The sequence below is a fragment of the Sminthopsis crassicaudata genome, chromosome 1 (assembly GCF_048593235.1).
Source record: "Sminthopsis crassicaudata isolate SCR6 chromosome 1, ASM4859323v1, whole genome shotgun sequence".
Taxonomy (NCBI): domain Eukaryota; kingdom Metazoa; phylum Chordata; class Mammalia; order Dasyuromorphia; family Dasyuridae; genus Sminthopsis; species Sminthopsis crassicaudata.
In genome coordinates, this window is record NC_133617.1 from 238,691,428 (window position 1) to 238,708,863 (window position 17,436).

A 17,436-nucleotide genomic window follows, 5' to 3' on the forward strand; every position below is an offset into this window, starting at 1 on the left:
TAGTTCTGTTATTGCCTCACATTTTAAACTGTATTATAAATGATCTTTACAAAAAAATTTCTCTCCACAAAACAAGGCGGTTTTTAAAAAATGTATTCTTTTTACTCAAAACAGCATCACATTACCCTTGATTATCTAACAGATAACAGGGATTCAAATTTCCTACACAAGATCTGAATAGTGGACATATGGCGTGCTTTGTCTTCTCCCTCACCTTTATCTTTATGTTACACCATTTTGAGACCAACCCAATCAAGCATTTACCATGCTCGGATCCATATTAACAGAGGGTTTCTGATCTTGCCCACAGCATAGTGTACTGCCTTGCATATGAAATAAACATAATATACAAAATATTGCTGCTGTAAAAAGTGTGCATTTCCCTCTTCCCCTTACAAAAGAATCTGTGGAAAAGTATTAAATTCCCTTAACCTTCATAAACATACAAAGCTGTTCACACCTTTCAGTCTGTAACAGGCCATTTGAAACACAGTTCTAAAATCATTGGAAATTGGCTGTTGTATTTTCTGTCCAATGTTGCCATCTAGAGTAGAGATGTGAAATCAGAAGGTTGTGGGTTTTTTTTTTTTTTTGATACTATAGCCTTTTTTTTTTTTTTTTTAAACAACTAGCCCATAAAGACTGTTTACTGAAAAACAGTCATTTATCCACAAGATTTTTCCAAAAACTAGACGGAATGAAATATTTTCTTCACAGGGAGGTGTCCACAGTGCTGAGGTGACAATATGGCTGCTAATAGATACTGGCTACTGGAATGTAAGTACTTTTTTTCACTGCTGGTAATTTCCATATTGACCCTAAAAAATAAAATGTTAAATATGATTAAGTTAATAGGTTTGAGACCATTTTCTCTGCTGAAACAAAGTGACAACTCATTAAAAAAAAATATCTTATTAAAAATGAAAAATTATACATTAAAAAAAAAAATCAAGATTTTTTTTTAAATACCTAAAGGAAAATAACCTTGGAATTTTTTTAAAGGCCATTTAATTGCAAATTATTTTGGTAAACATCAAAGAAATAGTCAACTAAACCAAACAGTAATTGTGAAGCTATATTTTTAACTTGCATTACGATGTACAAGAACTATATCTCACAATAATACTAAAAGATTTCCAATTTCTAAAAAAATAAAGAAAATACAGTAGTGATTGCCTTTTATCTTATGTTTTAAAAAATAAAATGGAAACCATATGGTAAGCAAACATAATTTAACTAAATATCACATTAAAACATATTTATGAAAATTTAAGTTTTAAATCTTCTTTTGTTTTACTCAAAAATTTCTCACATATTCAGGACCAAAAGCTAAAATTATTATCTTCTCTATTAAATCATTAGAAATGCATAAGTAATAAGCTTATCCATAGCATGTCAGCATTGAATGAGTTTATACAATAAAAAGTCTATGAAAATATTTTAAAACAACGAAAAAAAAGGTACTTCAAAATTAACCAAAAAAGATACCATTCTTTCAATGCAAACATTTTTAAACTCTTTCACAACATATGCCCTAATTCAGAGTACAAGCTAAAAAGCAAGAAAATAATAGAACTCCTCCAAGAAAGGAAACATTAAATTTTAGAACTTTTTAATTCTTCTCAGTTAATCTAAGTCATTTAAAAATGTTTAATATTGAAATACAACTTTTAACTGTTTTCATCTAATACTTATCTATCATATTATGAACATTCTTCTTAATAATTATTCAACTAAATAATATTATTATGTGCAATCCTCAACTTCTGACAAAGTTGTATTCCAAAAATTTGTTTTTAATTTGGGTGCTTGCTATTTGTAATAATTTCTTCCCAGAAACATTATAAATTACAATTCAGTTACCAGACTATTTCTCTACCATTAATCCATAATGCAGGTGGCATTTTGTATGCCCCTAATGAAAATAGAATTGGAACACAGATATATTAGAAAACATAAATCCACAGGTTGACTGAAAAAAAAATTTTTTAAGTAACTAGTAAACAATAACTATAAATAATAATTCTTTTAAAAGTTATTCTGCATACTAATTCCTGACAGGATGATCAAGAAGATAATGAGTTAGATGATAAAAGAGTCTTAATAATCAGCATGGAGAGTTATCCCAGAAGGTAGGAAAGTTTTAAGTCATAAAAGTTAGGAGAATGAAGAATAATGGAGAACTAAAAGAAAACACAACAACCAGTGCAAGGCACAATGGGACCACTGGGCCCAAAGTAAAAATTCTAAGCTAAGTAGGTTAATAAGAAAGGTTTGGAAAAAATTAAGAACAGCACTGGTCTCAGGAAAAAGCAGGCAAGCTAAAGGAAGAACATAAGAGGAAACAGAGGCCCAACAGCAAATGCATACAAGCCACCATGTTTTCATGGTAAATGCAACAAAGAGTAAAAAACACAAAGATAACAGGGAGTGTAATTCATGAACACTGGTATTTGTGCACTGTGACTCAGAAGGTGAAGTCTTTCCTCTCACTAAAGAAGTGAGACACAAGGGTAGAGGAAAGAAGGAAGAGTGAGTAGAAGGACTGCAGATGGTGACTATGGGAATAAAGCAAGAGGGAGGTTAAAGAAGAAAGGAAAGAAAATTCCTGTGACCAAGGAAAAGCACTTAGCACAGCGCTTGGCACATAGCAGGTGCTTAACAAGTGTTTATGGACTTATTAATTTATTGAAAGTAGAAGAGAAAGAAAGAAGATGAGATGAAAGAAGTGGGCCTTCCCATAAATCACTAACACAAACTTGCTGAATCAACATCTTTAAGTCATCCAAATTTAAATTCTTATTGTCAATATTTGAACCTTTCCTTTTTTTTTTTTTTTACCCAAGAGTAAAACAGTTGCCAAATCTTGTCAATTCTACATCTACAATATTTATTCGTTCCTTTCCACTTTCATTGTAAGCATTACAGTTTTGGTCTTCATCTCTTCTCATTTTAAAAGCCAAGGAACTAGACTTCCCAAAACCAATGTATACCACTATTTGAATAATCTTCTAAACCCACTATTCTGATTGTATTCCTCCTCTATTCAAAAAACTTAGAGGTGTTAAACTCAAGATATATGAGGCCTCCAACACTCTTGAGTAATTCAGAATAAAATACTGATCCATTATTCAAAAAGAAATGTAGATAATATGTGATTTTCTAAGTAGATATGTGGCCCAAAGTTTTAGGATCCATATGGGTTAGTGGGCCTCTATTTCTTTGGTTCTGATACCACTGATTGAGTCACTTAAGTCTTCTCTAACTCTTCATGACCTCATTTGGGGTTTTCTTGGTAAAGATACTGGAGTGGTTTACCATTTCCTTCTCTAGCTCATTTTACACCTGAGAAAACTGAGGCAAACTAGATATGGGTCTATGTCTGAAGATAGATTTGAGTATTCCTAGTATCATTTTCTTTAGCTAATTCTTACTATCAATTTCTTTAGCCAATTCCAAGAAATCAGGAAAGTTTAGGTGTTCACACAGAATCTTTATTTTTCACTCAGGTTGCTAAAGATTACACTAATAAAAGTATTGTCTTCATCAGCAGCTATCTAGTGTATAAAGAGGTATCAAGTTCAATTCAAATCAATAAGTGTCTATAAAGGGCCTATTTGTGCCAGAAACTGTGCTAAATACTAGTATTGCAAAGAGAAAAATGAAAACAGCTCCTGTCATTCATAAGCTTACATTCTGGTTAGTTGGCTTTTCCAACACTAAGGAAAAACTTACCTCCTCCATCCACATCAAAAAATTACCTTAAGGATATTTTAACTTTTAACCACAAGTTATTTATTTATCACAAGTACAAAAACACACTGGTTGTTCCAGTGTCCAGCTTTTAGCAAAGTGTCTAGGTAGTTAATAAATGTTTATTGTAAGCATGAAAAAAAAAAAAAACAAAAGAATATTGGCACCAGAAACCTCAGATTCTAATTATAATCAATTAGCTTCTCCTTTCTACAAATTGTATTAGAGCTCAGAACTTTTTCCACTTTTCAACTCCTACATTAGTGCTTGGATTATTATAGCTTCTCAATTTCTGAATAAGACATACTCTGAGGGTGGGAACAATAGCTATATGAAGGTGCTACCTCCTTAGAAAACCTTTCTAAATATTAGTTGTTAGTTTTTACCTCCTCAAATTATCTTTTATTTATTGACCTAATAACCACTGTACCTCTCCCAGGAAAATGTAAGCTCCCTGAAGCCAAGGGCACATATTTGGTATTTTTGTCTTTGCATCTCTTTAGTTCAGTGTCTCATACAAAATGGGCATTTTAAGTAATGCATTTGAATTAAACTGAATTCATCTAAGTACATATCAGTCAAAAAGCCTTGGAGAGACCAGCACTAATTAATCAAATGGGTGAGGATTGGTCATCAGACTGTAAGGGATTGCAAGCAAAGTGATTAAGAAGTGAAGAAGTGACATCAACAAATAGTATTAATAATTTATTAAGCTCTTACTCTGTGAGTCAATGAGCATTTATTAAATACATCTATCTTAAAAACTTAATTTTTCATTTGGTTCTCTGAATCCTCTCAAATATCTTGGAGTTTACTGGTTAGAAAGCTTTCTTAATTAAGAACCATGCCTTAAACCAAAACCATTCAGATTTTTTTAAGATTGGCCAAAAATAGGTCCCAGGCCAATTTCCAATTAGTCATTCTTTGGGCCCAGACTGGCTGAGAGGACCTTCCCTTCTAAGATTTATTTTATTAATTTTGGGTGTTGTTTTGTTGTTGTTTTGACTAGGTGAGAAGCTATTCTTTTCTTCAATTGCACCTTAGCACTGAATGGGTGTGACTTCAATCAAACTGAGATTTGTAGAAGAACTTAGTTTAAAAAAGCCAATATCTCCCCATCTCCAATCATTCTGATTTATATCTGGCTATTGGATCCACATGGCTCTGATGGGGAAAGTAAGTCAGGTGACCCTGAAGAGCTCTCCTTCACTTACATATTACAGCATTACCTCCCAGATGTCAAATAGAATGAAGGACAAACAACAGTAGCCATCACTAGCCAGAACCTAAACATATATCAAAAAAAAATCTAAAAAAGTTAAGTTTCCTTGAAAGTAAAAGAATTTTTCTCCTTTTATAGGATGAGGCAAAAAAAAAAAAAAAAAAAAAAAATTTTTTTTTTGGTCATCCTATTAACATCACCCATATACTCCATTCTGCCTGACTTAAAATTACAAAATCTTAGGAGCTGAAGATCTCTCTCTCTCTAGTGCATCTGGTTCAATTCCCCATCCAAGAACCATTCATTTAAATCTCTCCTAATCCTATGACAATCTCAGGACTCTGTAAAGACTAATGTAAAAATTCATATTCTGAAGTTAGCTTCTACAGTACTTATGAAAACACTTTCATTTAAAGTTCTTTTTTCCCCAAAACTAATTAATACTGGGGTTAGTTATACTTACATGTAGAACTTAAAAAAAAAAAGTTCTGAGGTTAAAAGAGATTGAATTTGGAAAGTCTGAGGCATTATAGTGCTACAGAGTTGCAATTAAAAAATGTAAAAAATAACAGAGATGAATGAAGAAGCAGATAAACTGGTTGTAGAGGCTTCAGCTGGGAAAGGTTGGGAAAATGAGCAAACAAAAAGATTCTGATCACAGAAAGTTACCAGGATGACAAGATCAAAGTGCACAACTCAGAAGATGATAACAAAGCTCCTATATCCAAAGCCTTCAAGAAAAATAAGTGGCCTCAGGCCATGGTAGGGCTCAGAAGGGATTGTGAAAATCAAGTAAGAAAGGTAGAAGAAAAATAAGAATGATGCAAAAGAAAGTACAAAATGCTAATAGGAAAAGAATGCCTTAAAAAGTAAAACTGGCCAAATTTTTTAAAAGGTACAAAACTCACTGAGGAAAATAATTCCTTAAAAATTAGAGTTGAGCAAATGAAGCTAAAATGATTTTATGAGAAATCAAGAAACAATAAAATCAAATCAAATGAATGAAAAAATATAACATGAAATATTTAATTGGAAAAACAATTGGAAAATAGATCCAAGAAAGATAATTTTTAAATTATTAAAAAGTATTGTCTACTTGAAGGCCATAATTAAGAAAAGAACCTAGACATCATCTTTCAAAAAATTATGGGTAAGGTTGTCCTGAATATTCTAGAACCAAAGGGTAAAACAGAAATTAAAAGAATCCCAATCACCTCCTGAAAGAGATAGCAAGAAGAAAACTCTTAGGAATATTTATAGCCAAACTCTGGGAACACCCAGGTCAAAGAGAAAACATTACAAGCATCCAGAAAGAAACAACTCAAGTATATTGGAGCCAAAGTCAGGATAAGACAAGATTTAGCAGTTTTTATATTAGATGGTTTTTGCCAAGTATTTGTTCTATACTATGTAACTGTTAACTAGAGAAAAAGAGGTCACAATACTTGGTAGCCCTAATGAAAAAGATTAATAGTAAACTACCCCCCCCCAAAAAAAAAAAAAAAAAAAAAAGAATTCTCATGATGAAGTCTGGATGATAGCAATCTATTCCTTAGAAGAGAATATTCTCCAAATCCAACTGTTACAAATATTTTATTCAAGATTAATAGTTTTCATAGAAGTGTGAATTTTTGAGCTAGAAGAGCCAACAGAAATCATCAAGTTCTCATTTATAGGTAAGTAAACTGAGACAAAAGAGGGTGACTGATTTAAAAAAAAAAAAAAATCAAATAGATAGGAAGTGCAGAGCTTTGAATTCAAGTCCAATCAAAATCCAATGTACTCTCCACTAAATAAAGAAGCTAATGATTCAATCTGTAGATTACCTAGTTTCTTGCTACTTTTCCTCTTGCATAGCTGGAGTTCATTTTACTTTTAAGAAAATAGTTAAAATTCAAACATCAAATTGTCTACTCAAAAACCTTTGTTAGGTTTGGGGAAAAACAGTTAACTAACAGTTAAAATACTATTCTTTCTGCCTATTTCAATTATTTACTATCTATCTCCTTATCTCTATTAGTGTTCATAGGTGAAAGAAGGAATGAAAAATATTAGTGACTGAACCTTACAAATTCTGTATTTTAATTCTGCATAAAATATACTAACTATAATATAAGTATTAAAATGAATTATAAAATTATAATTACAAGCATTAAAATGAATATGAACTATGTACTAATTATGTTTTAAATTAAAATAAGGACTATGGACCATGGAGGGAAAGATGTTATAAAGGGTATACGATCTTGCTGGGAAAATAAGATTTAAACATAAAACAATGAGATAATGTTAAACAGTTTACAGCTATTATTCAAGTTCAAAAAAGGACAAAATTTATATAATCTAATTATTTGGAAGGGAACATGTAAAATATGAGTTAAGACTTGAAAAACAAGTACTTCAAAGAAATCAGAAGATAAGGTAGTATTATTCTACACAGAAAGAGCAAAGGATAAGACATAGGGTGTGAAGAGTTCAAGGGAGTGATAGGTACTAGAAATAAGAACTGAATTACTGTACATAAAATGAGATTACATATAAAAAGTGCTTTTTAAACCTTCAAGAGCTATATAATGTTTATTATTACAGTGTTATTATTACATGGGATTTATAGTAAACCATTATGGGAAAGAAATGGACAAGAGAAGTAGAGTTAAAATAAAACCAGATGATCATGGGAAGCTTACACATCACAGTGAGCAATTTAGCTATTATTGTGTAGCCTACAGCTTTCCAAATGATTGATAGAAATTATTAATATCAACAGGTAAACTGAACTAGTAAGCTACAAATATGACCTCATTTTCATGACTTAGAAGCATTTCCAATAGGCAGATGGTCCACTAAAATAAGTTTAAAGGAGGGAAATGGGCTATGCCAGCAAAGTGACAATTTATAAATGATGTTATTTCCTGTCAATACCTCCCCCCTCCCAACAAATGACATTTCCCACCCCACCCCACCCCCAAAAAAGCAGGGAATTCTGGTTATAGACAAATGGAAAGCCATTGCACATTACTCCAGTAAGATAAAGAAAATAGTGTTTTAGGTACATTCATTTTGTGGCAATGTGCTAAATATACTTAAAATGGGAATCACTGGAGGAGTTTGTGTGACTACTTAGGAAGCTTTTTAAGAGACACTGATGCAAGGTAACAACCATCTAAACTAATACTGGAAATTTAGGCAAAGGGATGCAATAGATATCAGAAAGGACTGACAGGTTATGGTGACTAAAGAGAATAGATATGTTACAGTGAAACTTTTATGGAATAGATTTTTCTTAGCAACACATTAATAAGAATATTGAAGGGAAAATGGAGCCTTCTAAACTAAAAGCCAGTATTAATGAAAAGGGAAACAAAACAAAGAGCTGAAATATAATCACAGGTACTTTACCTGGTCATATCCATAAGGCCTCTGTTGGGGTGGTTGTGGTGGTCCAGGCTGTGTAGGTCTGTACCCCCCATATTGCTGACCTTGTCCTTGTGGATAGTTGGGATATTGTGGTCCTGGACCACTCTGTGATGGACCTGCAATATTGTTTAAATAAGGATTCATATCCCAAAACATAAAGTATACATCAACAATAAAAGTCCCTTAGAACTAAATGGTTCATTTAGTAATAAAGAGATGGCATAGCAGAGCAAAAAGAACATTAGATTTGAGCTTAAAGGCTTGGGTCAGAATCCTGGTTATTACTCATTTCCCATGTGATCTCTGACAAGTTACCTATTTGCTCTTGCCTACTTCATCTATAAAATTAAGAGGTTAGAACAGATGACCGAAGAGCACAAATATAGCCATCATTTGGCATCGCTTAGACAGACAACGCTGTACAGGACACATCTATGTTTCTAAATTATTTACAATTCTTTGGCATTTTACTTCTTAAGTTACACTATAAAAGGGGGGCTACATTTAGATTTTTAAATAAAGCTTACCAATTTTGAATCAGTGATGATGATGATGATGACAACAATAGCATTAATAGAATGCTTATTTTAAACCAAACACTGTACTAAGCACAGTTAATTATTACCTCACTTTATAGATGAGAAAACAAAAGTAAAACAGATGCAAAATGATTTGCACAGGATCACCATAAAGCTTTTTAAAGAAGGAACACTTTGGGAAAGGGACCTGTACGTGCCAAAATGTTTGTGGCAGCCCTTTTCATAGGGGCTAGAAACTGGAAAATGAATGGATGTCCCATCAAATGGAGAATGGTTGGATAAATTATGGTATATGAATGTTATGGAATATTATTGTTCTGTAAGAAATGACCAACAGAGGAATACAGAGAGGCTTGGAGAGACTTACATCAACTGATGTTGAGTGAAACGAGCAGAACTAGGGGATCATTATACATTTCAACAATGATACTGTATGAGGATGTATTCTGATGGAAGTGGATATCTTCAACATAGAGAAGAGCTAATCCAATTCCAACTGATCAATGATGGACAGAATCAGCTACATCCAGAAAAGGAACACTGGGAAATGAGTGTAAACTGTGAGCATTGTTTTGTTTTGTTTTGTTTCTCTTCCCAGATTATTTTTGCCTTCCGAATACAATCCTTCCTTTGCAACAACAACAACAAAATTCGGTTCTGCACATAAAAAAAATTTACCTATGCATATGTGCTGTCAAAGAAAATATTATAATTATAAAAATAAATAAAAAAATTTTAAAAAATTTTTTTAAATTTTAAAAAAAGAAGGAACACTTTGCAAACAAAAGAATTTAGCTTTTGACATTTCATTGATGAAATTATATTCAACCAAGCATATAGTTTTTAAGATTGTTTCTTTCTCTAGTTTTGTTATTTTTTAACAAGACTTCAACATATCCCTTCAGTTCTATGTAACAGGAAATAGCTTAATATCAAAAACAGTAATATCCTCATACAATTTCAACTACCTAAGCAACTAGTATCTTATATCCCAAACATTTATAACAGCCTTAAGAAAATGGATAGCAGAAATAGAACCATAATGATAGCCATATATTGTAACAAATAGTTTAGTTTACAAAGCTGGAAATATCTCAACATATAAATTTACAAATTTACACATTTATGATTTTAGAGGCATAACTACAAACATTATTAACTAAAAGAGCTAAATGATCACTTTTGCTCTGCAGAATATGTTGCAATATAACATTCTAACAAATAAATAAATACTGTCTCAAGCTGTATATTTTAGAACCAGATGTACCTTCATAGCATTGTTGGGTATCACTATTTTAAATGCCTTATTTGACCATGGAAAAAAATAATTTGGCATGAAAGAGATTGTAATGGATTGATGTGCTTTTTTCTGCCTAAGTCTAAATCTAGTTTTCCAGATGGAAATGTTAGCTCTACAAAAACTGCTATCTACCATAAAGAATTCTTTATAGAGCTTAAGCTGGAAAGCTTTGACACTTGAATGTTTCCTACAACAAACATAAGAAAGCTAGCTATTCAAAATCTGCCTTAGAAAACAGATCTCAGAGAGAAATATTAACAGGCAACAATAAATCAACATTTTAGGATTAAAATAGGGAGAAAATAATTTTCTCATGTAATCCTAACCTTAAATAAATTCCATTAATCTAATTATTATTAAAACTCTAATTTTTTCCACTATAGAAATACTTGGCTTTTAAGGCCTGGAAGGAAAGACAAAACAAACTTTTCCTCAGATTTTCTTGATGTTTAGATAGTGACATTTAGCTACTTGCTAAAAACTTTATTTAATTCTATTTTACCATATCATCCACCCCTCATGATCATTAATTATTTTTATAAATCAATGAATGTGCTTCTTTCTTTAAATGTTAGGCTTTCAATTACTGAAGTTTTATTTTATTTGTTTTTTGTTATCTGTTATTGCACTATTTTCATTTGATAGCATTTAAACAAAAAAAATTTAATATATGTATGTATGTATCTGCATATATAAAAGGTTAACTTCTCTACGACTTGGTTTTGTCATCTGTAAAATGAGAACAATATTACAGCACCTACTTCACAGGATTTTTTGCTAAGACCAAAGGAGGCAACAGATGAAAAGTGCTTTGCAAACCTAAAAGCTATATATAAACTCTATTATTAAATCTAGAAAACAAAAACTAAATAATAATGAAATATAAAGTTTCCTCAAAACTACTCAAGTGGAGGTGGAAGTAATGAGCTAAAAGGTTCTGCTGGAAAGACATGAGTAAGTACATGTGGGCAAAACATGATACAGCATGAAAAATTTCTAAGACTTTAGCATGAGAAGGGAAAGGAATATTTTTTTAATTATCCCTAACAACTCTTTAGGACTATTAAGCTGCAATTCTATATTGGTAGAAGTAGTTAACTTCTTTACCAAATGTTCCTTACCCCAATGAAAACACAGAATCCAAACAAAAAATAATTTCTTTAATGTTTCTGAAACAAACAAAGCTAATTATGATGTAGGGAGGCAAACCATCATGTCAAAGTGAGATGAGCTACAGAGTCTCTAGGACCTTAACGTTATAGTACACAGGATTGCTACTGTAATACTCTGAAAATACCCTGAGAATGGTGAAACGCATGCCATTCCCTATTCAGTACTCAATGATTTATACTATTCATAGGTGAGAGTTTGAAATGAGAAAATTTGAAATTCATGCCTAATATCATGACCAAGAGGTAAGAATAAGAAAATATACCTATACTTTACTACAAATTCTGTAATAGATACCCTAAAACTTTTTTCTTCTTCCTGAGGAAGCAAATATGTGATTTAAAGCCAGAATACTAAAGGAAAACTATTTCTATACTCCTGGTTCTATTTCCCCAATCCTCTTCCCTTTTCATTAAAATATATATATATATATATCTTGTTCACTGTTGAATACAAGCTGCTATCTTGGACAACAAACTGGTATAACAGATTACCAAGATACATCTATGAGTTCTTTAGAAGACTGAAATAAAACTTACAAAGCATATGGTTAACTATCTTCAAATATCTGAAAGACTTGTCCTTTAAAACAGATTACTTTTCCCCTGTAGTTCCATGATAGAATCAGCACTAATTCAATTCAACAAATATTTATTAAGAACCTACTATGGAGGCAGCTAGGTGGCGCAATGGATAGAGCACCAGCCTTGAATTCCGGAGAACCCGAGTTCAAATCTGGTCTCAGACACTTAACACTTCCTAGTTGTGTGACCCTGGGCAAGTCATTTAACCCCAGCCTCAGAAAAAGGGGGGGAAAAAATAGAAATGAGAAAGGTTTCCTGTAGAAAATAAGATTTTAGCACAGACTTAAAAAGAAGTTATGGTGGTTAGCAGTCAAGAGTAGTGGAGAGAGAGTGTTCCACTACTGAAGGAAAGTAACGGACCAGCCCAAGACAAGAGTAAGCAGAGCTAGAGAGATATGGGTACCTTTTTGTTTTTGTGTCTTCAGTACCTGGCACAAAAGTGCTTTATGAATGCTTGATGAATTGAATCAAAGCCAAAAGAGGAATAAGCTTAAAGAGAACGGAGAACAGAATGGAGCCAATTGTCCTCTACTAGCTTAGCTTGGCAATTAATTTGTCATGTGTGTCAAAAGAACAGGGAGAGAGAAGCAAGATTTCAAATGACTAAGGAAAAATTATGCAGTGATAAAGTAATCAGATGGAAACACTTTGTGCAGAAATCTGGTACTAAACATGAAGGAAGAAATGGGAAGCTGGTTGAAAAAGAAAAGTTTTTTAAAAGCTTGGGGAGGGAAGATATAATTTTTGGAATAAGTAAGGTCTTAAAGGAGATAGTGATGTGATAAGCGACAAATGAAGAGGGATTCATTAGTCCTATAAAAAAGTAGGAATGCCTCTTCCTTGGGCTGGAGGAATGAAAATAGTGAATGGTAATGCCAAAAAATTAAAGTGCTGGAAGACTTAAAATTTTCTCCTAGTGAAAAGCAAAGGAATTATTCTGGTTATTGTAGTTTTGAGGGATCTTAATGCTTTCTTTTGGTAACTATACCATCTCTTACAATTTATAGCTCTTCCCCTTCTGGTTCATCTGCCAGAACTTTAGACTCAGTCTCTGGGAAAGTTTATCTTACTTAACTGTGACTCCAACTCCAACTTCCCAGCTACCTCCAAACAATGGTGTCATAAATATTCCAATCTTTACCTTTTTCTAATCACCTCTTATAATCTGTTTTCCTCCATTAGGAGGTCCATTTATAAATTTGAAATGTGTATATTTTCAGATGTTTTCAATGTATAACTCAGTTGTGCTAAGTTTTTTCTCCTTTGGATTTTTAAAATATATTGGTCATGTGAGAAAGCTTTCTGAAGAATGGAAGAGAAAGATACAAGAGGAAATTCAAATGATACAGAAGCAAAAGACATCAAAAAAAAATTACTTAAAAAAGATGCTCCATTTAAAAAAAGCATGTAAGATTCTTGAGGACAGGGATTATCTCACTTGTTTTTCTATCACCCATGCTTTAAACAGTAGATAATCTTCATAAAGACAAACTTTAAAATAACTTACTTAAATATTTTTATCAAAGGTTGATTCATGACACACAAAAAAGGAAATTATTAACTATTTGCTTCATTTAACATTATTATTATTATGAGTAAAATGGCTGTCGATGTTTCAAGTTTTTTTTTCTTTTTCTTTCTAACAAAGTTGAATTCTAACAAATTTACCAGAATTTACAGGCTGCAAACAAAAGGGGGAAATCTATATGTTCTTCAATAATATACTCTTTCCTACCTTGTCTGACCATCACCACCCCAATCCCAAATTTACAATAATTTAGATACATACCATAACCCTGTTGCTGTCCTGGATAAGGCTGCTGACCTGGATACTGCTGCTGTTGTGGTGGATAACCTTGTTGTGGAGGTGGTCCTTGATATGCATCTTGCTGCTGACCATACTGTGAATTTCCTGCAGTATGATTGGAAGAGGGAAAAAAAGAGCCATTGAGAGATTTGCTTAATTAATTTATTTTTCCTTCTAAGATGCACAGCCAACAACACAAGAACAAAAATGAAATGCAATCTTGATTTTTAAAAGTTAACAAAACAAAGAAAACTCAAACCAAACAGAAGGATTCGGCCAAACAAACTGCAGTTAAAGCCAATTTTGCAAGGTTGAACTGCAGCATTTTCAGCGTCTCTGCCATACGAGCATTTACATTTACTGGAACATCACAGTCATAAGATCATGACTATGCTAAATAAAATAAAAAAGACAAAATTAAAGACAGCTACAAGAGCACATACTAGCTACACAAGATCAGCAAGCTGTTCCTAAAGGCACTATATTTATATATGAAATTATGTATGCAAATGTGTATATATATATATATATATATATATAATGTAAACACACACGGGGGAAAAAAAAAAAAACAACCGAACTGATGGATTTATGTTTAAATAGAAAGTTTCCACTGAGTACAAAAAAAATAAAAAATAAAAAATTAAAAAAAAAAAAATTCTAAAGATCTTTTAGTCATTTTACTGTTGTTAGAAAATGGGCAAATTATGGTTACACATTTTAGGTGTTTGCAAGAAAATTATTTCCATTGCTGTGGAGTCTTCATGACTTTCAAGATAGCGAGTAACTAATCCTCTACCAGAGTTTTTGTTTGTCTATAAGTTGCCTTGTGCAAGAAATATCATTCCTGGGGGAGGAGATATATATATATGTGCATATGTGTGTGAAGGTATATAGATACCTCCTTCGTAGTAATGTTGTGAGGAATCCTCATAAGGCCTATCGTAGCCTTGTTCAGGATACGACGGTTGCTGATAACCGTAATCATTATGACCTACATCAATTCGACAAGAGACAGGAAGAAACGTTAATGGCCAATGAGTGAAAACTCTAAAAATATTTTAAACTTTCAGATAAAATGAAAAAAAATTTAACTGGAAATACATAAAAAAATTTTTTTCAATTGCATTAGCCAAGTATTTACCAATATGACTGAATTTCATATTGAGTCAACGTGCAGAATTTTTTAAAATAAAAGGCAATAGTTTTAGAAACATCACAGAAAGGGACAATCTTAACCCTCTGATAATCCTCATTGGGAGAAAAAAACTTTATTTTCCATTAAAAAAAGAGAATGAAAGCATTTAGGTCTTTCACATGTAAATAACCTGAATTAAATTAGAATGAACAAAGAAAGCAATTATCATATTTTGTCAAACACCTGTTCTGCTGATCTCCAATTCCACAGCATATGCTAAAGACAATACAAAATATAACAGAGCTTCATAAGGTTTTTTTTTCCCCTGAAAGAAACTGAGACAAAATTTTTACATTATATTTTCCTGTTTAAAGCATTAGGAACTGAAAATATATGCTTTTTCTAAAAGCCTTTCAATTATTTCTCAAAGTATTTTTCACATAAAATCTTTATCAAATTATTGTAGCTTTTACGGAGATTAAAAGTTACCTCTACCTTAACTCAAAGCACACCCTACCTGTATGTAATTCTAAGAAACAATCTACTTCACCTGTAAGATTACAGGAAGCTTGTACCAAAAAATATTCCTAACTCCACAAATGTGCTTAACAAGGAATGCACAAATATAGCAAAGCTATATTTATATATTTAGCTATATAGCTAAAGTGCTAAAATTTTGGAAATATAACTGAATAACATAAGGTATTATAAGTATTATATTCACTGCTCTGTTCTCTGTGTTCCAAAGTTCTAAGAAACACTACCTTAGAAATATTCTATGCTATTATTTGCATAAATATTCAGAAATATAATAGAGTATACCCAATGCTGCTTAACATAATTCTTGAACTTAAAAGGAAATGGTCCAATGTCAGACACATATAAAAATGCAACTATGCAAATATATACTTTTAACCAACAATACTTAATGAAGAACACTAAAATAAATTATCTAATGAAGAATATTAAAATAAGTTAATATTAAAATAAGTTATCTCTGGTAATTTTTAAGGTTTGATAATTTGTACAATTAACTTTTATATCTCACCTAAGCAGACAGGTCACATATAGAGCAAATTTTCAGATTTAAGAAGTGTGCTATGGAAGAATACTGAATTTATATTAATATACTACAAAAATAATAAAATTGATCTATGCAAAAGCTTTTTGTAGTACCCAATTCAATCATTTCATTTATTTTAAAAATATGATTAAAACTATCATTGTGGCTTAACTATAATCAAATAGTCACCCTAACACACACATTTAATAAAGTGGATTTTTTATTTCTTGAAAGAGTTATAATAAGCTATATAATAAAACTTTTCCATTAAATTTAAAGGCTATAAATATATTCAAACATAAAAATAAAAATTAATTAGCTATTTGAAGTGAAAAGCATATCATAATAGAAAAATGGGATTTTTCTGACAAATCATCAAATAAGTCATTATCCCTAAGGATAATTACTAACACTAGTAAGAATAAATATTTACTAAATCTATTATTACATTATATAATTCATTTGATAACTTTTCCAACTGTGCACTTCACTTTACTTATATAATTAGTGCCAAAATACTTACTATATCACTAGAACAATATTAATTTCTGGTGCACCTCACTTTATGCAATAGGCTATATGTCCATTAAATTTTTATACACTGAAACAAATGTTTCCATTTACTTATATTATTTCAACAATGCTTTGCCTTCAATACTTAAAAGCTCCCAAATATTTTAGTTTTAAATTTCTTTCCTCATAAATCTATTAAGTATAATTCAACTTAAATCTAACTTAAAGGAGCTTACTTTTCAAAAGAATCCCCTATTAAATCCTATTATAAAGTGAAGATTCTTTTTGATATGAATAATTATTTCTGAATTTATCTATTATAAACATTTGGACTGTGAAACCCAATGGGTTCTCTTAAAGTGGGACACACCTGATTTAACAATTGTTTCACAACCTACCTTCTTCTTTTTAAAACTAAATTGTCTCCCACCTCTTCTTCAAAATCCAAAAGTAATTGTGCCATGAATTTCTATGAATTCAGTACACTAAAACTGAAGAATTTGTCAAATGGCAACTAAAATATCTTATAATACATCACAGTCCCTGATCAGTATGCAAAACTTGCAAAAATAATACAACTTGTAAACAGCTTATTATAAAACTGTATTCTCGATGTATACATACAATGGAAGACAACAAATCCATGTAACAAAATTACTTTGGTTGAAATTAACAATTTGGTTGAGAATGTACTAAAGGATCCCTTTTTATTGGTTGAGATTCTAATGATAAAACATGAAGCTCAATGGCACAAATATGTAAGTACATATTATACAAAACCTAATGTAAGTTAATTGTAATAAATTATTCTTGATGTCTCAAATTATTATAAACATTTCTGACTTTTTTATTTTAAAAAGCTACCTGTCACTAAAACAGAATGCTAACTTTTTCACCCCAATTAAGTGGTTTTTAATAGCTCTCTATATT

At 31.4% G+C, this 17,436-nt stretch overlaps 1 protein-coding gene across 3 annotated transcripts in view; it reads right to left on the reverse strand.

Moving 5' to 3' along the window:
• Nucleotides 1–571: 571 nt before the first annotated feature.
• The window catches only part of SS18 (SS18 subunit of BAF chromatin remodeling complex), a 98,948-nt gene continuing 82,083 nt past the window's right edge, over nt 572–17,436 (reverse strand). The window contains exons 8-11 of one of the 3 annotated variants that reach the window (XM_074276914.1): nt 14,694–14,786; nt 13,775–13,897; nt 8,375–8,508; nt 578–818 (exon numbers count right to left, since the gene is read on the reverse strand). In XM_074276914.1, coding sequence (XP_074133015.1) covers nt 792–818; nt 8,375–8,508; nt 13,775–13,897; nt 14,694–14,786 — 377 coding nt within the window. In that variant the 3' untranslated portion in view covers nt 578–791. Of the gene's footprint in view, nt 819–8,374; nt 8,509–13,774; nt 13,898–14,693; nt 14,787–17,436 lie in introns of all 3 variants that reach the window. The other 2 variants (XM_074276933.1, XM_074276923.1) reach the window with 2 other exon arrangements.